The sequence below is a fragment of the Neovison vison genome, chromosome 2 (assembly GCF_020171115.1).
Source record: "Neovison vison isolate M4711 chromosome 2, ASM_NN_V1, whole genome shotgun sequence".
Lineage (NCBI taxonomy): Eukaryota > Metazoa > Chordata > Mammalia > Carnivora > Mustelidae > Neogale > Neogale vison.
This window is the reverse complement of record NC_058092.1, coordinates 161,494,282-161,519,524: the sequence shown is the minus strand read 5'-3', so window position 1 is coordinate 161,519,524 and position 25,243 is coordinate 161,494,282. Positions and strand designations below refer to the sequence as shown.

Below are 25,243 nucleotides of genomic sequence, written 5' to 3'. Positions count from 1 at the left end.
AGGACTTCTAGTACTATGCTGAATAGCAGGGGTGATAGTGAGCATTCCTGCTGTGTTCCTGACCTAGGGGAAAAGCTCTCAGTTTTTCCCCATTGTGAATGATATTCGCTGTGGGTTTTTCATAGATGGCTTTGATGACATTGTGGGATGTACCCTCTATCCCAACACTGTGAAGAGTTTGGATCAAGAACGGAAGCTGTACTTTGTCAAATGCTTTTTCAGCATCTACTGAGAGTATCCTATGGCTCTTGTTCTTTCTTTTATTAATGTATTGTATCACACTGATTAATTTGTGGATGTTGAACCAACCTTGCAGCCCAGGAATAAATCCCGCTGGTCATTTGAATAATCCTTTTAATGGACTGTTAGATCATATTGGCTAGTATTTGGGGGAGAATTTTGGCATCCATGTTCATCAGGGATATTGGTCTGTAATTCTCCTTTCTGATGAGGTCTTTGGTTTGGGGATCAAGGCCTCATAAAATGAGTTTGGAAGTTTTCTTTCCATTTCTATTTTCTGAAACAGTTTCAGAAGAATATGCATGAATTCTTTAAACGTTTGGTAGAATTCCCCTGGGAAGCCATCTGGCCCTAGACTATTGTTTGTTGGGAGATTTTTGATTACTGCTTCAATTTCATTACTCGTTAAGGGTCTATTCAGATTATCTATTTCTTGCTGGTTCAGTTTTGGTAGTTTATATGTCTCTAAGAATTTATCCATTTCTTCCATATTGTCTAATTTGCTGGCATATAGTTGCTCGTAATATGTTCTTATAATTGTATTTCTTTGGTGTTGGTTGTGTTCTTTCCTCTTTCATTCATGATTTTATTAATCTGGGTCCTTTCTCTCTTCTTTTTGTTAAGTCTGGCCAGGAGTTTATCAAACTTATTAATTCTTTTGAAGAACGAGTTTTTAGTTTCACTGATATGTTCTACTGTTCTTTTGGATTCTACTTCACTGATTTCTGTTCTGATCTTTATTATGTTTCTTCTCCTGCTGGATTTAAGCTTTATTTGCTGTTCTTTCTCAAGCGCCATATGTGTAGGGTTAGGTTGTGTATTTGAGACCTTTCTCATTTCTTGAGGAAGGCTTGTATTCCTAAATACTTTCCTTTTATGAACATCTTTGCTGTATCCCAAACATTTTGAACAGTTGTGTTTTCATCTTCATTTGTTTCCATGAATTTTCTCAATTCTTCTTTAATTTCCTGGTTGACCATTCATTCTTTAGTAGGATGCTCTTTAGCCTCCATGTATTTGAGTTCATTCCAAATTTCCTCTTATAATTGAATTCTAGTTTTAGAGAATTATGGTCCAAAAACATGCAGGGAATGATCCCAATCTTTTGGTACCAGCTGAGACCTGATTTGTGACCCAAGATGTGAACTTTTCTGGAGAATTGTCCAAGTGCACTAGAGAAGAATGTATGTCCTGTTGCTCTGTTGCTTTGGGATGAAATGTTCTGAATATATCTGTGATGTCCATCTGGTTCAAGGTATCATTAAAAGTCCTTATTTCCTTCTTAATTTTTTGCTTAGATGATGATCTGTCCATTTCAGTGAGAGGGGTGTTAAAGTCCCCTAATACTATTGTATTATTGTCAATGTGTTTCTTTGATTTTATTATTTATTGGCTTATATAATTGGCTGCTCCCATGTGAGGGGCATAGATATTTAAAATTGTTAGATCTTCTTGTAGGATAGATCCCATAAGTATGATACAGTGTTCTTCCTCATCTCTTATTATAGTCTAGTTTAAAACCTAATTTGTCTGATAGAAGGATTGCCACCCCAGATCTCTTTTAAGTTTATTAGCATGGTAAATGGTTTTCCACCACTTCACTTTAAATCTAGAGGTATCTTTCAGTCTAAAATTAGTCTCTTGCAGACAGCAAATCAATGGGTCTTATTGTTGTTGTTGTTGTTGTTTTAATTCCATCTGATACTCTGTATCTTTGATTGGAGGCATTTAGCCCATTCACATTCAGGGTAACTATTGAAAGATATGAATTTAGTGCCACTGTATTGTCTGTAAGGTGACAGTTACTGTATTTTATCTCTGTTCCTTTCTGGTCTGTTACTTTTAGGCTCTCTCTTTGCTTAGAGGATCCCTTTCAATATTTCCTGTAGGGCTGGTCTGGTATTTGCAAATTCATTTAGTTCTTGTTTGTCTTGAAAGCTTTTTATTTCTCCTTCTATTTTGAATGACAGCTTGGATGGGTATAATATTCTTGGCTGCATATTTTTCTTATTTAGTGCTCTGAATATATCATGCCCGACCTTTCTGGCCTGCCAGGACTCTGTGGATAGGTCTCCTGTCAACCTAATGTTTCTACCATTGTAGGTTACAAACTTCTTGCCCCGAGTTGCTTTCAGGACTTTTTCTTTGTCCGTGAGACTTTTAAGTTTTACCATTAGAAGACATGATGTTGACCTATTTTTATTGATTTTGAGGGGGGTTCTCTGTGCCTTCTGCATTTTGATGCCTGTTTTCTTCCCCAAATTAGGGAAGTTCTCAGCTGTAATTTGCTCCAATATACCTTCTGCCCCCTCTCCCTTTCTTCTTCTTTTGGGGTCCCAATTACTAAATATTGTTCCATCTTACGGTATCACTTATCTCTCAAAATTCTCCCCTCCTGATCCAATAGTTGTTTATCTTTCCTTTTTTCAGCTTTGTTCCCCATCATTTGGTCTTCACTAATTTTCTCTTCTGCCTCATTTATCCTAGCAGTTAGAGCCTCCATTTTTTATTTCATCTCATTAATAAGTCTTTTTCATTTTGATTTGGTTAGATTTTAATTCTTTTATTTCTCCAGAAAGGGATTCTCTATTATCTTCTATGATTTTTTTCAAGCCCAGCTAGTATCTTTATAATCGTCATTCTGAACTCTACTTCCAACATCTTACTAATATCCATATTGATTAGGTTCCTGGCAGTTGGTACTGCCTCTTATTCTTTTTTTGTTTGTTTGTTTTTTGATGTGAGTTTTTCCATTTTTCCATTTTGTCCAGAGAAAAACTGATGAATGAAAGAACAAAATGCTAAAAGGGTAACATGGACTTCCCCCCCCAAAAAAAATACACTAAACAAATGAGAAACTGGAGGGAAAAGAAAGGAAAAAAATAAGAATATGATCAAGCTGGTGACTATAACAGAGTCATACACTAGATTTGGGGTATATTTTGGTCTGTTAGAAGAAACATCCTTCCAAATTTTAGAGGAAGAAAAACATATAAATACAAAAATAAGGGTAAATACAATGAAGGGATGGAATATGACTGTAAGGATGAAAATGGAAAAATATTTTTAAAAATGAGTTGATAAGAAGTTGGTTTGAAAAAGAAAAACAATAAAAAGGAGATGAGAATGTGATCATGCAGGAGACTAGAACAAAGCCATACATTAGATTTAGGGTATATTTTGGTCTATTAGATGATACTGTGTCCCAAAATTTTAAGAAAATCTTCTCTGTGTGTCTGTGTGTGTGTGTACACACACACAAAAAGGTTAAATACAATGAAGGGATAGAATATGACTTTAAAAATGAAAATTAATCAAGATTTTTTAAAAAGGAATTGATAAGAAGTTGGTTGAAAAGGAAAAAAGAAAACTTCAACAAAAAAAAAAGATAAAGAAAAGAAAAATTTTAATTAACTTTTAAAGATTTTATTTATTTATTTGACAGAGAGAGATCACAAGTAGGCAGAGAGGCAGGCAGACAGAGAGAGAAAGACTAAAGAATCACGGGGGGAATGCCATGAATTTTATATGCTCTATTCCCCTAGTGCTGGAGTCTTGCAATTCTCACTGATCGGTAAACTTGGTCTTGGCTGCTGGATGTTCTTACTAATCTTGTCGGGGAGGGGCCTGTTGCTGTGATTCTTCAATGTGTTTGCCATAGACAGAATTGCACTGCTTTTGCTAAGGGCCAGGCTAAGTAATCTGCTCAGGTTTGTTCTTGGAAGCTTTTGTTCCCTGAATGCTTTCCATACAGCTTTCGAGGACAAGAATGGAGAAGGCCTTCAGCCCTGGAGGAGCCAAGAGCTCGGGAACCACTCCTCAGTGCACCCTCAGAAAAAAGCAATCACGCCCATCTCCCTGGTCTCTAGCTGCACTCAGTGCTCACCCAGCATATGACAGAGCATTTCTATCTCTGCACATAACCCCATCTGGAATCTCCAGACCCAGCAGAGTCCTCCAGCACACTCTTGCTCCACTCCTCCTGGGGGAAGAAGGGGGAGTCTCCCTGGATCTGCCACTGTGGGGACCATGCTCAAAAAGCAGTAGCCCAACTGTGTGCCTTAGATCATGGTTTATGGCAACCCCGAGCTGAGAGCCCACTCCATGGGTCTGCTTTGCAGCTGGCTTCCCTGGGACTTGGGAACTCTGCCTCACTCAGACATCCTTGGTCTTTCTGTGACCCGAGGGTCCTCAGACCACACTGTCCCACTGAGGGCTCTATCCTCTGCTTAGCCTCTGGAGCAATGTCCCTCAGTAAAGCAGACTTCTAAAAGTTCCAATTTTGTGCTCTATTGCTCTACCACTTGCCAGGAGCCAGCCTCTTCCCCCACAGTCTATCTTCCCATAAGTAGCCTCAGATTCACTTCTCTGAATGTCCCACCTTCCAGAAAGTGGTTGCTTTTCTGTTTCTAGAATTGCTGCCCTTTATATCTCCTGTTGATTTAGTAGATGTTCAGAATAGTTTGATAACTATCTAGCTGAATTCCTGGGACCAGATGAAATTTAGGTCTGCTATTCATCAGCCATCTTGCTCCTCCCCTTCCAAAAATATATGTTTGAACAGGAGAAATTCCTAGCATTGGCTAAATAAAACAACAACAACAATTACAATACAACCCAAGATGTCAAATATTGTTCATTAAGCTATCAAATCTAAATGCATGATTTATTTATTTAATTTACAAGTTTCAAAGTTTCATTTACATTTAAAAAACTTGAAAATGTGACATACCATGAATTTGAAAATAAGTAAAGGTAAACCAAACTTAAAATGCACAAAGTGTTACATACATAACAGATGATCCAGTGTCTTACCTTCATCATGAATTTCTGTAAGGGCATAAAGAAAAGAGAGAAAATATTAAAAATATGTTATTTCAAGGACTTGTTTTCAAATATCTCTTATTTACAAAGATTCCACCATTCAAAATGAAGTTATGTGAACAATAAGCATAAAAAACCACACTCGCTGTGGTGTCAAAGAGAAATTCAATATCAACTACATGCTAGAGAAAAGCTATAGCACGCAAAACCTTTGTAGCTCTCTTCAAAAATGTCTTTACATTAACTTTTCCTATTCCTGTGAAAACATGCTCCTCTACTTTAATGCGTGATTCAATTTACAACATAGCTAAGCACCCAAAACAAAACAAAACAAAAAACAAGGTAAAATCTCAAAAACTATACTCTGAAAATGCTTTAAATTTGCTTTAATTCATCTTTTGCATAAAAATGCCGTGATATAAACAGCAACACGACAGAGTTTTGTAAAAATTGTGGATTAGAAACTGGTAAGGTGGATTATAAAATAAAATGCTGTGATATACTGCTCCCATTTCATGCAAAAATAACAATAAGCAAGTCCTACACACTACATATTGTGATTTTCAAAGAAAAATCACAAAAACTTCTTTTCCCTGTAAAATGACACAGCCTCTTCTCATGATTTACATTTATTATAATAGCTCTTTTTTGCTTCTAAAAACATAGTAAGTACATGGCATATCCTCATTTTCTTTTAGACCCATCGACTTTGACCCCCTCTTCTTAGGAGAAGTACACAGATGAAAAAGAGCTAAGAAAGAAAAATGATATTATATTTCCAAATTTAGGATTAAATTTCATTGTCACAGCATGTAAGCCCTACAGAGAAAAGATGCACATATTTATATTCATTTTGGAGAAAACAGCAAGGGGAATTTTTCTAACATAGATATTTGTAAATACCACAGTAGTGTTCCTGAAACATACGTGCATAGTAATTTATATACAACTAAATGGCAACTCTATTGTGACTTGATTTTTTTTCTGTGTTTAATATGATAATTTAGTTACAGTTTTATTTGTTTAAATAATCTCTACACCCAAGGGGTAAGCTCAAACTCACAACCCCAAGATTTAGAGTTGCATGCTCTTCTGACTGAGACAGCCAGGCAGCCCTGTACTACTACAATTTTAAGGAAAAAGTGTAAAGAAACATTTCATTCTTAGCTTTAAAGACATAGGCTGTTTGGTTACATTTTTGTAAGCGATAATGGTAAATGACAAGAGAAAACTTATTTTCCATGATGAAACGGACCAATCACCTCCTAAATGTGACCTCTGGTGATACATATAGCTATCACTACATGAGGAATTAGGAAAAATCATTTTTTAAGGCTTAATTCAGAGAAAAACAAAAATCCAGTCTTTTGTTACAGATCATGGTTTATGACAGATACTTTATTCATGAGGGTTTTGTTTTTTTTTTAAATTGATCTAGGTTTTGGAAATTTCCTTGGGAAATGTTCTCAACAATATAATCAGTTATCTAAGGTTAAACTAGTTCAGGTCTGCAGTAAATAGGAAATAAAGAATGGTCAGGGGAGTCTGAGGTCTGCTATTCACAGAGACTAAATTGTGTCTAACTATAAGAAGGGCAAGTCACAGGGGAGAATAATCTGGATATAGAGCAAATGAGAATGAAAACTGAAAATTAGCAAAGGCTAAATAAAATATCCATCTATAAAATGAGAAACAACAGCAGATGTTAATAGACTCACATTATCAAAAGATAATCAAAAACTTAAAAGATTATTATGGCATTACTGACATTAGCTATTTGTACAAATCATCTGTTGGTCCACTTGGCTTAAGGGCTAGTGATAACAAAGTGGGAACATTGCTAGAAATGGATCATTCAAGGTAAAAAATGCAAGATACATTAAAATTAAAAGGATAAATATGTTCTTTTAATCTCAGTGTAAATGCTGTATAGCTATGATAAAAAGCAACAAAAAAAACAAAAATCCTTTAAGCATTGCTGACTTGATTAAAAACAAAGAAACCCACGCATAAAGATAAATACTAGAGAACAGCCTTGATGTAGGTCGGATAATATCACCTTATGCTTCCGAGTTTACACTTATTTATTTCCCTCACGGAAAGATGATTAGGTAAAAGCTAAAATTCAATTAGAGGAGATAGTGAAATGCAAAGATTCTAAACACAGTTAGAGTCCAGACACCACCATGGATAGACACTGCTTTCTGTCTTGCAAGAGACTGGTGAAGGATGAAACCCAAAGGGGAGATTTTAGCTCTTTAGGGTGAAATTACAAATAGCTGTACCTCAGTATCCTGGGTTTCATGTAATTACTTCAGAATTGGTAGTGAGGTGAAGCTTCGGACGTGAGCAAGGGTTGGAGGCATACCGTGCATTATGCAAAATGAACACAAACCAGCAAGAGAAAAAGCACTTCTTATGCTTTATCTCCAACAAAGATGGCCCCGGGGTCTAATGGATGGCATATTCGAGCAGAACAGTCTTTGGTCTAGAAGACTAGGTCATTTGATCTAGCACATCAGAAAGACCTTAGGGATTTTCTCAGCATATGCAAACGATCATAAGTAGAAAAACAAATCGAATAGCAATACTCCACTCTGAAAACTGTAATCAAACACCGGACATCATGAGAATGCATAATTACATTTAATCTGTTGCTGGTATAAAGAAACAGTGATTTGGGTGCAGTAAAAAGCTCCCCTACCACAATTATGCTTTTCAGTTCAACTTGAGTTTTCTAAACTGTTATTTCAGCTTTGTGAAATGACAGTTGATTAAAAAAATTAATATTTCTGCCTTTGGACCTGTTTTAGAAGTTTTAAAAGAATCTTTGTGAAACACCTTTTTAAAAAATCATATAGATACAGAATTAGCACAGAATAAAAATTTGGTGGCTTGTCACTAAGAAAAATTATCCAATACAACAGTCTAAGGGACTAAGGCAAAAGTTTGATTCAGGAGTCCTTTTAAAATGAAGTTCCCATTAGGGGGATGAAATGTCCTACCCTGTAAACGACCTATCCATCGAATTTCATCTCATGGGTCACCTTTTCTTTCCATGTCTCAAGATGCTAGGATCTCTCCATGATCTTCCAACTGGTCACCTCTCCTTTTGAGTGAGGATCCAGCTGGTAAACTTCATTAGGTCAAGGAAAGAAAAAGGTATTTCACCACCAAAGACGTGGGGTTATTGGTGGCTTTTTTCTTTTTTTAACTAAAGTCTAACTGACATGCAATGTTATATTAGTTTCAGGCGTACAATCTATTCATTTGCCAATCTATACATTACTGGATGCCCCACAGTAAGTGTGATCACCATACCTTCTACGGTATCCACGACTATATTCCTTATGCTATGCTTTTCATCTCTGTGACTTATTTTATAACTGGAAGACTGAACCTCTTAATCCTCTTCACCCATTTTGCCCATAACTCGCCCCCCACCCCCTGCATCTCCCTTCTGGCCACTACTAGTTTGTTCTCTGCATTTATGAGTCTATTTCTGTTTTTTGTTATTGTTGTTTTTCATTATTTTTGTTTGTTTGTTTATTTTAGATTCCACATATAAATGAAATGATACAGTAGGCATCTTTCTCTGTCTGACTTACTTCACATATCATAATATCCTCTAGGCCCATCCATGCTGGTGGCTGTTTTAAGTTAATAATGTTCCCAACATATTTCAGGGAAAGAAAGAAGTTTAACATTAACTCCAAGTTCCAAGTGTGTATCAATATAGACTATCTATCGACTAGGATAGATGGGTATACACTTGTAAAAACAAAACCCTCAACTATTTCTCCTATGCTGACATCATATGTGAATGCTTGAATTTCCAGGGACACCCCACTGAAAATATCCAAGACTGAATTGGTAGACAGATGTGCTGACTAGAGGCGAAGAAGGCATTTAAAAGAGGCACAACTTCCAGCCCAAGAAAGAATAATGGTACCTTAATGATAAACCTCAGGGCTACGCTCTCGCATTGTTCCTATTAATGACGATCCCTGGCATCTAGTGATATGTGCATGCTCGTACCTTTTAAAAAATTCATTTTATTCTGGGGGGCAGATTGGTAGTAATGTTGCCATTTTCAAACTATCAATAACTCAGTCCAGGCAAGGTTTAAATGGACTGCCTTTTCTTTTGAGTGTAATGGATTTGACATATACGCAGAATTATCTATCTTTAGAAGGGTAAAAAAAATTAATAAAAAAATAAATTATTCTTATAATTTATTTCTTTTTTATATATCTATACACATAGATATATAATTTATAGCTAGTTCTTCTTTAGAAGGGTAAAAAAATAAATTATTCTTATAAGTTACTATAAACCTCCTATTTTATCTCTTAGACAGATGTTTGTAAATCACTGAGCTATATGAACATCTAAAACATGAAGCAGAAGAACTATTTAGGGCTTTCCTCTTTGGGTAGCTTGTCTGGTGAAAAAGATCTCTTAAATCAAAAACAACGAATTGATCTCCACACAGACTATACATATCATATTGACCTGAAGATACATAAAGCATCACCTATGCTCAGACTATACTCTACACAGAGAAAATTGTGTAGATGAAGATGCCGAAGATTCCATTTTTTAAAACCGTTTCAAACATGAATGAACCTTGATAACATGAAAGCATTTCACAGACCCTCACATAATAGTACTTGCATAAGAAAACACATCATCTTCTTAAAAACTGCTCTAGAATAGGAACATTTGAAAGAACTTTCTATCATCTTAACAATTACAGTGGCATCAATGTATTCTTAAAAAGAGCAAGTAAATATACAAGACCTCATTTTGTCTATAAACAACGCACCACGTATAAAAATATCACAACCCTCCCCATTCCTTCTCCCCAACTCCACCTGTGACCTGCAATCCCAGGCCCTACGTTAGAGACCAGTGCTTTGGATTAGGGGTGCCAAAAGGCTGGGGTGGAGCAGAGGAAAATAACAGGCAATCAATCACCTATTACCCAGGACTCACCAATGTTATTCTCCTTTGGTGCATGAAGAGCAACATTTGATTACTCAATGGGCTCATGATTACATGCAAAATACTCAAAGATGCTCAAAGAGACACTGGGAAACAAGTGGAGAGAGGGAAGGAAGGAGGGAGGAAAACATTGATTAAGACTGATTGATCGACCTTGGATAAAGCTATCCAGAATCATGTTATCAGAAAATGGATAAAGAAGCCATCTTAATTTCCGCATGTATCTAAGTTTTAGAATGCTCCTGAAGGTCTTCGTCTGGGGTTGTTAACTGTACTACATAGATAAAGATAAGAGCGTTAAAGTAGAACACCTGTCTCAGAACAAAGTGATGGCAAATACTACCACATTCTAAACCACCTAAGCAGGGACACCAAAGCGGGTGGCTGAAGATCCACTTGCTGCCTTTGGCTGATCCCCAGTTCTGGTCTTCCAGAAACAGATGAAGAGCAAAGAGATGGTTTCTGGGAGGTAGGTTTTGCTCTCCCCCAACCCAAGCTTGCCTTTACCGCAGGCCTAGCAAGTGTGGCTCCAGGGACACCTTTGTCCTCAGGAAGCAGGACACTAGGGACCAGCATCTGACTGTGCCTGAAGATCAAGGGGAAGAGACATGCTCGCTAAGCAGGATGTCTGCAGAGTGCAGGGCTGCCACTGGGAAGTGGCTTGCTGCCAACAAGCAAACTGGCCGACCTAGGAAGAGCCAGCCTAAAGAGGTCTGTAATGCCCCCAAGAGAACTTAGGACAAGGCAGTCATCACCACCGACCAGTTGGGGGAACCACTGGTGGCAGCAAGAAAGCCACAGGTCAGATTTCTGGTGATGAGCATGCCCCCAGAAAACCTTCTCAGGTGCCCCCAGTCAGCTTTAACACCGGGCAAAGCTGATGAACGGCACTGCCATCAATAAAGACCCCCTGCCAACTCTCCTCTTCTCCCATGTTTCCGTTGCACCCTGAGAGGGGCAGGAGCTCTGGACAAGGGGCAGAAGTATGAGGAACCCAGCAGCGAAGTGAGACGCAGCTCCCCACAGCCCTTTCCCCTGCAGGCCTCCCACCGGGACCAGCCTGAGCCCCAAGACAAGTAACTTGCATTAACTTCAGACTTCACCTATTACACAGGATTGGGAGATTTAATTACCAAAATGAGACTTGTAACTTAAAATGACTGAGGGATGTCTTACGATCTGAATATAAGAAAGGCCACAGGACCCACCCTAATTTAACTAATGGGACAGAGGAGAATAAGCCCCATCAGAGCAGGTAGGTAGGTAGGTAGGCAGTTAATGTGTTTTTGGTTACCCTTCAAGGTACCTGTTAACAGTAGAATTTCAAACTTCTAATGACAAATGCATAAGATTTGAATTACACAAGTCTTCAAATCTAAAATTTACTGAGTCCTATGAGCACAGTGATTATCAGTTTTCTCAAATGAATCCAGCAAGGTATTTTAATTATATGATATCTAAATGGCAGTATATTCCACCACCCATGTTTTATTATTAATATAATGGTAATATTTTAGAACAAGAAAGGACTAGTCCAGACACTAACCCTATAGACAAGATTATAATCCACAGAGAACCTACATAAGGTGAGGAACTGCCTGATTTTCAGCTCAATATTACTTCCATTACTTTCTCAGGATCAAAAAAGAAATCTCCATTGCAAAGATTTAGAAATAAACTTAATTTTGAGATGTGAAATTGTTACAAAAGTAACAGAGAGAAAAGCCACATAGTGAGGCAGATCAAAAGTAACCAGCTACACACAGGAAGAAAGGGAAATACTTACAGACAACGGCAAAGGGGGTTTCTATCTCTGTGAGCATCCTACTCCCGGGAGATTTGAAAGCGGCTTGAATAATTGGTTCAAGAAAAAGTGATCTAGGTACGGCACAGAAATAGTGTAATGGAAGTAATGGGGTACAAAGATAAGAAAACACAAAAAGACTTGTTTAAGGATGGCTGGTACTGCCAGAAGACCCCAAAAGGTAACAAACATGTTCTTAGAAACAGGCTTTCGTTCCCAAAACCAGAACAATGTAAAGCTTGGGTCAGAACTTTAGCTACAGGCATAGAAGATACGAAAACAAAAACAAAGATACAAGATAAAAGATACCAAAAAAAACCACAAAGATACAAAACAAAAACAAATTGAACAAAATTAGGAATAGTTTAGCTATGAATAGATAGATAATGAATTTACATTGTTGCCAGATATATAATATAAAAGTAGTTCTCAAAATCAATGTATACATGTCATCATCATGGAAATGGCCACTCATTTGAAAAAAAAAAAAAAAAAGGTTTCCATGAATATAAAAGGATACAGTGAGTGCAAAAGAACCAAGATTCACAAAAAAAGAGGTGAACTTGCACTCATCTGGGAAACCACTGAAAGGCTCCCGAAAAAGCAGCAAAATATTCACAATATGGAGAATATTGAGATCTGATCCCACGATCAGGAAAAATAATAAAGATAAAAACGAAACCCACCAGTTAAGCCAATCTTTAAAAGGTCATCCTATTAAGTCACAGAGAAAATCAACACAAAATAACACAAGTATGAAAATAATACAATATGCCTCACTGTTCTGAATGCTCTGAAAAAAAGTAGATGGGGAACTTCAGTGTTGGTAAGACTCTAATCTCCATTCAGAATTATTTGGGATAATCAGGGTTTTCAGGACTGGAAGGATCCTTCTCTCTCCCTCTCTTGTTAGCAGAAGAGGAAAGTGACACCAATGTAGTCATTTGGCTACTTCACACAGTGTGTCACAACGTTGGTCCAGTTAATCTCCAGAATCCCGCCATGGCACCTTACCTCATGCTACTGCCATTCACCTTAGCTTTTTAAGATTACATTCATACAGTTAACAAACCATTTCTATAGTTACCTGGAAAAATAAAGGAACCAGGAAACAGGACTTGAAAGAGTCTAGATTTTTCTGATAAGAGATATACAACATTCATTCCTTTGAATTGATTAACATCAATTCAAAGCCTTCCTTTGATCAGAAGCATATCCTAATTACAAAGCCACTGATAGAGAAAGCCTATGCTTCTAAGGTGTGGGGAGGATTTCAATCTACCTCATTTCAATAAAGAAAAACGAACATTCGTAAGGTTCTAACTAGAGATCAGTACGAGATAGGTTCGTTACAAGATAGCAGTTATTTTGAAGACTCAAGAGTCCAAGCCACACTGGGAAGCAAAGCAGAACGATTAGAGGCAACAGCAAACATGCACTCACTTAGATCACGATTTCTTTGTAAATACATGGAAACACATACCCATTTTTCCACATCAACTTGCTGTGGAAAGAAAAAGCCAAAATAAATAACAAGCAAACAAATACAGACCTGGCAACGTTTCAGTTAATCTCACGTAAATAAACAGTTACGAGATCCCTGCACCAAAATCTACTACTAACGCTAACGGATAATAAAAATATTCAAAATTCTCATTAATAACATTTTAATCTCCTGAAACAAAAAGAAAACTCAATTAATTTAGTGACCGGAACTTCTAAAGTTATTAGGCTAGAAAAGCACCAGGTACATGAAATAATACTAATCCAACATATTCAGAATCAAACATGAACCTTTCTTTACCTTATTCTCAAACCTAATAGGCTTCCTGATTTAGGGAGGACTGTTCTCCACTAAGCATCTATTTAATGAAAAAGGGCACTTTAGAAATACAGCATCTAACTCTAAAAACCTTTCATGTAATACAAGTAAAACTTCTCTTACTCCAATCTTAATATTGTATAAAGTGTCACATTATAACAAAAGGCATGCCTTGCCGAATAATTCTGAAATTATATCAGCATCAAATTATCTTTAAAATTGCATTTATTAATGAATGTATGTTAGCCTCATAATCATTATGTGATTCTTTTAAAAATTCAGTGAATATAATTAAATTCCAAAGTGTAAAATAGAATTAAAAACCATACATCAACAAGGACCGTCTTCTACAATGGCTTAGGACTCCCAGCCAATCAATCAGAACAATAAGAACAAAAAAATTTGACACTGAGGAGAATACTCTGTGTCAGAGTTAAATTTCCATGACCTACCTCCCTTCTATAATATGTATGATTAGTGTCCTGTGACACTGGAGGTTTCCTTCAGATTCTTCATCCATTTAAGTTTATTTGTAAGCTTTTTTCTTAGAAAATCCATTAATCAGGGAAGACGCTAACGCTATTTGGGCAGAAATCTTGGGTCCTAGGTAAGAATCTGCTTCCCTTGGTAAGCAAGCTTCTAGAAGGAAATGTGCATAAAATATAATATATGGAGTGGTTAAATTTAAGATATTATAAAGTGATATAAAAATATCAATCTAAATATACAGATAGACTTGTTCTGAAGCCCCAGTGAGTTTCTATTCACTTATGGAGCAGTTTGATTTACTTAACAATTTGGCTAGTCCCCTGGAAAATCTGTGCTAAACCTCTTCCCAAACTATGCGTTTTAAAAACACAAAATTGCTAATAAGAAAAATTTACTGCATGCAAAGGCCCAGTTTTCACTATACATTTGTAAGGTGTTTGGCTATGATACAAAGCACAAGTACTCATTTTAAACATTAACCTATTAGAGTGATGAATTTATTTCTCTGGATTCTGGGGCAAAGGGAAGTTAGTTAAATTTAGTCAGTTATAAAATAGTTACCATTTATTTTTCTACCTCCAAAAGGACAAATTCTTGTATTTATTGTCTTTCAAGAACAACAATTCAAGGAAATGTGCAATGATTTCCTTTAAATATTTGTCAGGAAAACAAAATACACCATTTAGTGACTTCAATGATTAGCAAAGACATTATATTAGCCCATTACTATTTTCATTTCTAAATGTTAAATATTCCCTCTCATGCACACACATTTGCATCAGTGCAAAGACAGAGGATTGCAGGATTTTTCGAGAAGAAAGAGAACTTAATATTAAGAATCAAAACTGTTAAAAAAAAGAATCAAAACTGTTACTAATAATACAAGTTCTTTAATGATGTATATTAACAAAGAGAAACAGTTCTTAAGTAGCAAGAATTAGTAGCAATATACCAAATTCTGTATCCCAATACCCAAAGAAAGTCTTAGCAACAGCATGTGCTGGGGATGAATTATCAGATCAACACATAAGACAAGACAAATAGCCCACAGATTTACAAGACGAAATTGCAATAAAGTTGTAATTATGCATAAGCGATGCAGAAAGATTTCATGACACGTCTCTTATTAATGTTAACAAGAATGATTTCATTAAATGCCTGCAAATGGTGAAGAGGAGAATGATTTCTTGGAGCTAATGAAGAAGGGGAATATAAGGTCCACAATAACCTTGATTAATTTTAGAGTTTAAATAATTATCAAATCCATAAAGCATGAAAGACAAATGAACATTCATTCCAATCATTTATTATCCAAACATGTGGCATCTAAAAAAAAAATACAGAGATTTCATTAATCTAGAGAAAATAAATATTTTAATATCACTAGGAAATTAGATCAAATATTCTATCATAATATGACTAAATAAAGGGCAACCTCATTTTTCAAATAAAACAAAACTTCAATTAAGAAAAACAAAAGTTAAATACCAACCTCATTTAACAGGGAGAACAGGAGTTAAAAATATAATACAAAAGTAATTATTCTGAATTATATCATTATATGAAAGATGGAATGTTCATAGGACATCTCTTTTTATATTCATATTTTAATTAATACATTTGGACATATAAACATGAACTATTCCACAACCTTAAAAAAAAATTGGTTGCTTCTTCTAAATTGCTTAACTCATTTTACTGTGAAAGCTGAAAAATTTTATTGTTATTAAACCTATAAGCCACACATTAAGCAGTTACTATGTGCTCTGTTTTGAACTAAATACTTTACATGTAATCTTACTGTCTGCATTTTACAATATGAAGAAACAAAGGAAATATAAAGGTGTTAGGAACACAATGAAAAAAAATGTTACTTAGTTACAAAACAATGGAACTTGACCTGAAATTGGGTCTCTGACTTCAAAGCCCATAATCCCATACCACTACTACATACACCATACCCAAGTTATATCATTTTTTTCTTTTTTTTTTCCAATTTTTTTTTTTTGCTTCTTTAACCCATTTATTGTGAACTCTTGTAGACATACCTCCTGTAGGTAGACAATTATGTTGGCATTCTAATACACTTACAAGTTTTCTTGTACTTATATTCTGTATCAGTTAGCTTTCTCTAAATACATGCACTGTGGTAGAATTTCTGGATCAGTGTCTGCCTATCTTCTTTATTTTTATTTATTTATTTGAGTAAAACACAGAGAGAGAGCATGCATGAGCAGAGGGGAGGGGCAGAGGGAAAGGGAGAAGCAGACTCCCCACTGAGCAGGGAGCATGATGCCAGGCACCATCCCAGGTCCCTGGGATCATGACCTGAACCAAAGGCAGACGCCCAACTGACTGAGCCACCCAGGCTCTTTTGTTTCAAAATTTTATTTTGCATTTAATTTGAAATTGCTCTATAGCCTACTTCTTCTGGTAAGTGCCACCCAATACAATGTGTTAACATCTAAGTAAGAAAAAGTAAAAGGCACCTCAAGATTTTTTTAAAGTAAGCTCCATGCCCAATGTGAGCCTCGAACTCACAACTCTTCAATCAAGACTCAGACGCTCTACAGACGGGGCCAACCAGGTGTCCCAAATTCTTGTAACATCAAAGATGTTAAATTTCAGTTGTTCGAGGCATGTTTGGTTTTCTGCATAGATACATTTCTAAATAATTATACTGCAACAATAAAACATTCATCATGAATATACAGTTTTTAATATCAAGGCATAACACAAAAAAAGTAATTAAAATATTCAGTGCAAGCCTACAATCTACTACCGTGTTGTTAAATTTTTTTAAGTAATAAATTACAGAAAAATGAAAAGAAAAAAACTGTTCTACCCTATAAATAATTCTTCACCACACAGGCTGTTTTTTACTAAGACTGCAAGGGAAGGGGTGGGGACATGAAAATTTGCACACTGTGTTCCAGGATTCAAAATATGATGAAGTCATCTAGATTTTTTTAAGTAAATTATGATTTGGAGAGGCCATGTTTTAATGAACATAATCAGTTCAGAAAAATATGTAAGTCATGAGTATACAGTTTGCTGAAATTTTACTGAGTAAACAAACCCATGTAATCAGCACCCTGATCTAAATATAGGACACTACTATGACCTCAAGGCTACCTTCACATCCACCCTGAAGGTAACCATTATCACTATTAATTAGTGTTGCCTTTTCTTATTTTGAAAATACAGACTATGTCCTCTTTTTATCTAGTTCCTTTAGTGGACATTAGTTTATAAAAGTCATCATGTTGTTGTATGTGGTAGTAATTAATTACTTTCCCAGCTTTATAAGATTCCATTGTATGAATACATCACAATTTACTTATCCATTCAACAGCTGGAGTAGTGAGTAATCTATTGCAACTTAGAAATTGAACTACTAAAATTTTTCCCCAGTTTTTCAAACAAGTCTGGCCCAAACAGTAAAACCCCAAAATAAATTAAAACCACTTTGTTTTTCATCACTCAGCATCAGGGAAATACAAATCAAAACCACAACGAGACAGCACCTCACTCACACCAGTCACAGTGGCTAAAATCATCAAGTCAGGAAACAACAAATGTTGGCAAGGGTTCAGTGAAAGGGGATCTCTCTCATGCTGTTGGTGGGAATGAAAGCTGGTGCAGGCCACTCTGCAGAAGAGCAGGGAGGTTCCCCAAGAAAGTAGAAATAGAGCTACCCTTCAACCCAGCAATTGTGCTACTGGGTATTTAACCCAATGATACATACGTAGCGATCTGAAGGGGCACGTGCACCCCAACGTTTACAACAGCAATGTCCACAACAGCCAAACTATAGAAAGAGCCGAGATGTCCATTGACAGATGAATGGATAAAAAATGTAGTGTGTGTCACACACACACACACACACACATACACACACTGAAATACTACTCAGTCATCAAAAAAAAAAAAACAGAAATCTTGTCTTTTGCAATGTATTATGCTAAATGAAATAAGTCCATCAGAGAAAGACAATTATCATGCTGTTTCACTCATATGTGGAATATAAGATATAGCACAGAGGATCATGGAGTACGAGAGGGAGAACTGAATGGGGAAAAATCAGAGAGGGAGACAAACCATGAGAGAATCTTCACACTAGGAAACAAACAGGTTGCTGGAGGGGAGGGGGGAGGGGGGACGGGGTAACTGGGTGATGGACATTAAGGAGGTTACATCACGTAATGAGCACTGGGTGTTTACACAACGGATGAATTACTGAAGTCTACATCTGAAACTAATGATGTATTGTATGTTGGCTAATTAGATTTAAATTTAAAAAAACAAACAAACCCTACTTAGTTTTGGCTTACATGTTTCCTTTCTCCCACCTCCGCAAAACAAAACAGAATCCTTGGTGCTCAGTTATTTGTTGAATGAGTTACCCAACTGCCATTGAATAAGGAATTAAAATCACATTATATACTTTTATTAAAATACTGGCATGTAGATAGGTTAATTACATCTCAATAAGCACTGAGTTTATTCCTTGGCAACAGAAAGAAACTGATACTTATTTCGAATCTACTACTGCAGATACTGTGGTGGGTATTTTTATACTCACTCTCTCCCTTGTAACTATTAGTTTTCACAGTTACAAGGATATATTTTTTTTTTTATTTCTGCTTTCTTTTTGATTTTCATATGTATTTACAAATAACAGAATTAAAGATTCACCGGATCTCAAACTGAGGTATTTACCTAATGTTCTCTGGAGTGAGCCACATAATACTAAATTGGAAATTACGAAGTATTAAATTAGAATGGAGAGATGTGGTGTTAATGCTGAGGAAATTATAATTTTAAAAAAGGGATATCTCCATAATTCAATATTGAACATGGTTTGTACTTTAAACCACATGAGACCTCAAAGTCCTCTCTATCATCAGCTGAAGAAAAAAAAAAGCTCATCATAAACTTAATTAAGCAAATGAAGTCACAAAAGGGAAGTCCAGAAAAATTCATTGAATTATACTTTGGTCCAATTTCTTGGCTTTATTCAGACTTTATTAATCAGGCAGAAACCTTCATATTTTGGGGAGTATATGAAACAATGAATCAGCTTTAACACACTACAGTAAACTCGACAATCTCCACACCAGCACATTTAACTCAATTGTAGAAAAGAGTTTAGAAAATCTACATGAAAGTATTTTTTTCTGTCTAAAAGTTAAACTAAGTGATAGAAGACTAAGATCTACCATTCCTAAATTATTCCCATTTTAGAAAAGCAACAGTTCCTGTAATACTGCTTAAATTGCTTTCTGAATTTATTCAAAGCCTCAGGAACACCCACTTTCTCTTTAAGCACAGAATATGTCAAAAGGGCTCTTGCATAAACTTTAATGTTAACAAATTCAAATAGGTGCTAACGAATAATACAGTAGCTCTCTTCCAGGTAGATTCTCATGAGAATTACTATGTTCAATTAAATAACACAAGTGAGTTCATTTGGGAAAACTAATCATGAAGAAAAGTATTAACAATCCGTGAGGGGAGAAAAAGTAATGAGGTGGAACTTGCCCGACTAAATATTAAAACATTTCCAAAATACAATGATCAAATCAGTGCTGTTTTGTATAATAATGACAAACATGTATGACAGAATGTTTCATTTTGAGTAACATATTTGAGAATGTATGAATTTAATGTATGACTAAAAAATATCACAATAAGAAATGGAATAAATCAGTCATGAACAAGGACGGAACTTTTGCTTAGCTATTGGGGAAAATAATTAACTGAAATACTAACCTTACATGAACTCTAAATGAATCTACTATGAGAAATAATAAACCCCATGTAATAATAAACTATAAATTTCAGATTCATTTACTATAAAAAAGTGAGGGATGCAGGACCCCTGTGTGGCTCAGTTGGTAAAGCATCTGCCTTTGGCTCAGGCCAGGATCCCAGGGCTCTGGAACAGAGCCCCAAGTGAGGCTCCCTGCTCAGTGCAGAGCCCTCTTCTCCCCCTGCCTCTCCCCCGACTCATGCTCTCTGATAAATAAATAAATTCTTTAAAAAAAAAAAAAAAAAGGTGAGGGATTCAAAGATGGATATACGGATTCTAACAGAACAATTCAATACAATTCCAGTGAAAATCCCAGCAAGTTATTTTGTGGATACTGACAAACTGATTCTAAAGCTTATATGGGAATGCAAAACAACTCAGAATAGTCAACACAACACTGAAGGAGAAAAATTAAGAAGATGGACACTCTACCAACATTGAGACTTAATCTAAAGCTACAGTCATCAAGACAGTGTGGCACTGGCAAAAGAACAAAGAGATCTCTAGAACAGAAGAAAAAGCCCAGAAACAGACCCACATAAATACAATCAACTGATCTTTGGCCAACGGTCAAAGGTAATGCAATGAAAAAAGGATGGTCTTTTTACCAAATAACGCTGGAATAACTGGGCATCCTCATAAAAAAGAAAAAAAATAATAATCTAGATATAGTCCGTAAACCCTTTCTAAAAATTAATTAGAAATGGATCACATACTTAAACGTAACACATCAAACAGTAAAACTCCTGGAAGGTAACACAGGCAAAAATCTGCATGACCCTGGGTTTTGCAAGGACATTTTAGATACCACTACCAAAGCATGATTCATGAGAAAAAATTTTGACAAGTTAGGCTTCATTAAAATTAAATCCTCTGTTCTGTTAAAGATCGTGTTAGCCAAATGGAAAGACAAGCCATAAATGGGAGAAAATCTTTGCAAAATACATATATGATAAAGGACTGGCATCCAGAATATACTAAGTACTCTTAAAACACAGCAACAGAAACAGAAACAGCCCAGTTAAAAAAAGATCTCATGGGCACCTCACCAAAGAAGACATCAGATAGCAAATAAGCATATGAAAAATGCTCAACATAGTATGTCATCAGGGAATTGCAAACTAAAGTCACAATAAGATACCACTACACATCTGTAAGAATGGCTAAAATCCAAAGACTGACAACAGCAAATGCTGAGGGTGATGTGGAGGAACAGGAACTCTAGTTCATTGTTAGCAGGAATGCAACATGACATATTGACTTTGGAAGAGAGTGTCTTACAAAAATAAGCATATTGTTAATGCTGTCATCCTGCAGTCACATTCCTTAGTGTTCACACAAAGGAATTTAAAGTTTATGTCTACATGAAACCTGCATGTGAGTTCACAGCAATTTTATTCACAATTGCCAAAATTTGTAAGCATCCAAGATGTCCTTCAGCAGATGAATGTATAAACTGTTGGGGCCCCATACAATGGAACACTCTTCAGCAATAAAAAGAAATGAGCTATCAAGCTAGGCAAAGACACGGAGGAGTCTCAAATACACACTGCTGTGTGAAAGAAACTAGTGTGAAAAGAGTATGTACTGTATGATTCCAACTACATGAAACTATGAAAAAGCAAAACTATGGAAACAGTAATAGATCAGTGGTTTCCAGTGGTTGGGGGAGGGAGGAATCATAGGGGGAACACAGGGGATTTTTAGGGCGGTAAAACCATTCTGTGTGACACAATCATCATAGATACATGACATCAAACCTTTGTTAAAACTCACAGAACATACAGCATGAAGAGTGAACCCCAGTGTAAACTGTGTGCCCTTCTGCGATCAGGATGCCATCAACACGGGCTCACCAACTGTTACAAGTGTGCCACGAAGGCAAGACCATAATTACAGGGAAACTGAGTGCAGGGGGTATGGGAATGTTCTCAATAATGTTCTGTAAACCTAAAACTGCTCTACAAAAAAACAAGTGAAATAAAAAGCTTTTCAGACATAAAAGGCATTTTCACATAAAAAAGTGGGTATAATACATACCAAATAGTTGTTATATAATATAAAACAAGAGAACTGTAAGTAACCATCAAAACCCAGTGACAGGGGGCTCTGTGAGTGGAAATACTACTGCTGGCCGGGAGACTTACGAAACTGGTCAAGGAAGAGGACACTTGGAACACGTGCACAGAACAAGGGAGTGAACTCCTGAAAGACCCAGGAATCTAAGCAGAGGCATGAGTGTGGCAAGCTTACAAGAAATGCTATCTGGGGGTGCCTGGGTGGCTCAGTGGGTTAAGCCGCTGCCTTCGGCTCAGGTCATGATCTCAGGGTCCTGGGATCGAGTCCCACATCGGGTTCTCTGCTCAGCAGGGAGCCTGCTTCCTCCTCTCTCTCTGCCTGCCTCTCTGCCTACTTGTGATCTCTCTCTGTCAAATAAACAAATAAAATCTAAAAAAAAAAAAAAAAGAAATCCTATCTGCCGAAAACAGAGCGTATTCAGGGAGTGAGTGAGTCCGGACTGGATGGCGGATGGACAGAAGAAGGGAGAAAGAAAGAGAAACCAGCGTCTACATTCCCTCACAAACACTGAAGTCACATAGCAACAATTAAATCAGAAACAGTCTGCGCAGGGAACAGACACAGAGGGTGATCTGATGATTGGCTCGACCCGTGGAGGTGCACAGATTCTTTCCTAATCCATACTTGAGTGGCTCTCAGAAGCAGCAGCAACTCCTTATGGGAAAAAACTACAAACCAATCAACCAAATTTATGTATCCAGGCAGGATCCACCTCAAATCCAACCTGCTGGTTTAGCAACTAGAGCTCATGACTAAGTCAATGAGAGAATTCATTTCTCTCCTCCTATAATTGTTATACACACTAACACTTCTATTCTGTAAACCACTAGAAACAAATCAAAATTTCCAGGCCACAGATGTGTACAGACAAATCCCTTTTTTTATCTCTGACCCCAAAACCTTATTTATATTCCTTCACCCCCCAGAAAAGCATTTTCCTAGTGTTTTCAAGGCACACATTCCTCTTACACCCTGTGGGCCTGTCTGGGAAGCAACTATCCTGGCTTTCAGACTCTCTCTCACCATCTCCTCTGCAGAGACCACGCACTGTGGTTACTCATCTGTAGGTTACTAACTCCAGCCTACGAAGTGCTAAATCTTCCCGGGTCACTGTTGCTTCTCTCCTGTCATGTAATGCAATGCTTTTGGTATGTCCATCCCATCTCACGTTCACCAGAATTATGAGAATTGGTACGCTATGGTATGAAGCCCATTCCGTGCACCCTTGGGTGCTGCATTCTTCACTCTGTGAAAGGTCTAGGGGCAGTCCTGAGGTTTCCCAGTCCAGCAGAGAATGGGCCCATGTCGCCACACACTCTTAGAGCTACTGCCCTCACCATGACCTCAGAAGCCACAGGAACATAATCTGGTTGTAATTACCAGTCCTGCCTTAAATGTTCCATCTGGTCTCCTGCATCTCCCCGTTATGCAGATCCCTGTCTTGGTCTTTCTCTTACAGCTCTGAGATTCATCGTATAAAACAGGACAGCTTCTATGCATGTGTGTCTGCAACTCCAAGGAACTGCGTGGCCTCCTTTTAAATGGTCACATCTGAAATCATGTGATAGATTTTGTACATGTGCGTATTATCTATGTTTTCCTCTGGGGAAAGGTACTAGAACTTTTATCTGGTTCACAAAGGCACCATGCCTGGGGATGGCCAAAAAAATTCTCGCCCGGATGAGACCCTCTGGACAGTAAAAAAGGGAACTTGCAAGAATTAAGCTGTGACAACAGGGCTTCACCTGGATTGTCCAACAAGGATGGGTGTCCAACCTGGATTTCCCAGGCCAACAAGGATGGTGGGTACCTGACCCCAAAGTTTAACTTCCCATGTGCCCTTCTGAAAATACCCCTTTTCTTTCACAACAGCAAGAGGCAATGTGAAAAAGAGCTGCACTTCACAGGCAAAAGTTCTACCTTCCATTCAAAGCTGTAACAAGAGTAGCAGAAACACAATTTTTGGCACTTTTCAGCCCTCTGATTTTGGGTTCGTAGGGTCTACCTTGCAGTTCTGCCAGTGGCAGTATTTACTGAAATCTGGTTCATAACCTGCATCCCATGTGGTAGTGGTTAGAGCGAGTGGTCACCACACACTGAAAACCCGGCCCTCATGGGGTTTACACCCTAGTGGGGACAGGTGGTCTTGAAAAACAATAGAAAGAAAAACAAAAACAGACATGCATATTTTGTCGAAAGGTAATAGTGCTCTGGGGAAAATTCAAGCAGGCTAAGGAGAAAGACGAGTTAGGGGAGGAGGGGCGTATGGGTGGTATCATCTGCTGAACAGACATGAAATAAAGAAGAAAGACTAGGATAAGACTAGAATGTTCTGGGCACCTGGGTGGCTTAGTGGGTTAAAGCCTCTGCCTTTGGCTCAGGGTCCTGGGATTGAGCCCCATATCGGGCTCTCTGCTTGGCGGGGAGCCTGCTTCCCTTCCTCTTTCTCTGCCTACTTGTGATCTCTGTCTGTCAAATAAATAAAATCTTAAAAAAAAAAAAAAAAGACTAGGATGTTTTACGAGAATAAGGTAGAACTTTAAGAGAATAAAAATTAGGGGACGGTTGGCTAGACAGGTTATGAATCTCTTTAAATCACTAGTAAATTCAGGAATAGTTTATCACATGAATTTACCATCTGATTCATTCACTATCAAAGATTTCCATATGTAAGATTTTTTTTTAATCTTAAACACACACACACACACACTAATTCTGAGCAAGATGCCCAAATTGAATGAGAGTAATCAAATAAAATAATCTATACATTCAAGATTCATCATCTAAAACAGCACATAACTGCACCACAGTGATTAAATTATGTGTGGATTAAATTGGCCTCCTTATTGAGTTCGATGCTGGCATCTCGGAAAATCACTTCATTCAAATACACAGAAATATGGAGTATCCTTAGCTTCAGAGTGGAAAGTAGTCTCTCTGGCTTCGGAAAGACCGTAAAAGAGGCAACGTCTACTAAAAGAAGATGTGCATTTTAACTGCAGACAAATATCCACATTCACATAAGCGGTGGATAAATAACAGTGGCTCAGCGAACACTTTGAGCTATATGCCCTTCAGGAGATTACAATCATGTTCATCTTCTAAATCACCTCTGCAAGTTCACAGATGGAAGATAGGTACAAGGCTATGTATAGAGGCTTTA

General features: G+C 37.1%; 1 protein-coding gene across 6 annotated transcripts in view; it reads right to left on the bottom strand.

Moving 5' to 3' along the window:
• The window catches only part of RYR2 (ryanodine receptor 2), a 535,490-nt gene that overhangs the window by 426,360 nt on the left and 83,887 nt on the right, over positions 1-25,243 (bottom strand). For 3 of the 6 annotated variants that reach the window (XM_044239416.1, XM_044239417.1, XM_044239418.1), the window contains exons 1-2: positions 13,359-13,373; positions 5,056-5,070 (exon numbers count right to left, since the gene is read on the bottom strand). In XM_044239416.1, coding sequence (XP_044095351.1) covers positions 5,056-5,064 — 9 coding nt within the window. In that variant the 5' untranslated portion in view covers positions 5,065-5,070; positions 13,359-13,373. Of the gene's footprint in view, positions 1-5,055; positions 5,071-13,358; positions 13,380-25,243 lie in introns of those variants that run through there. The other 3 variants (XM_044239420.1, XM_044239421.1, XM_044239419.1) reach the window with 2 other exon arrangements.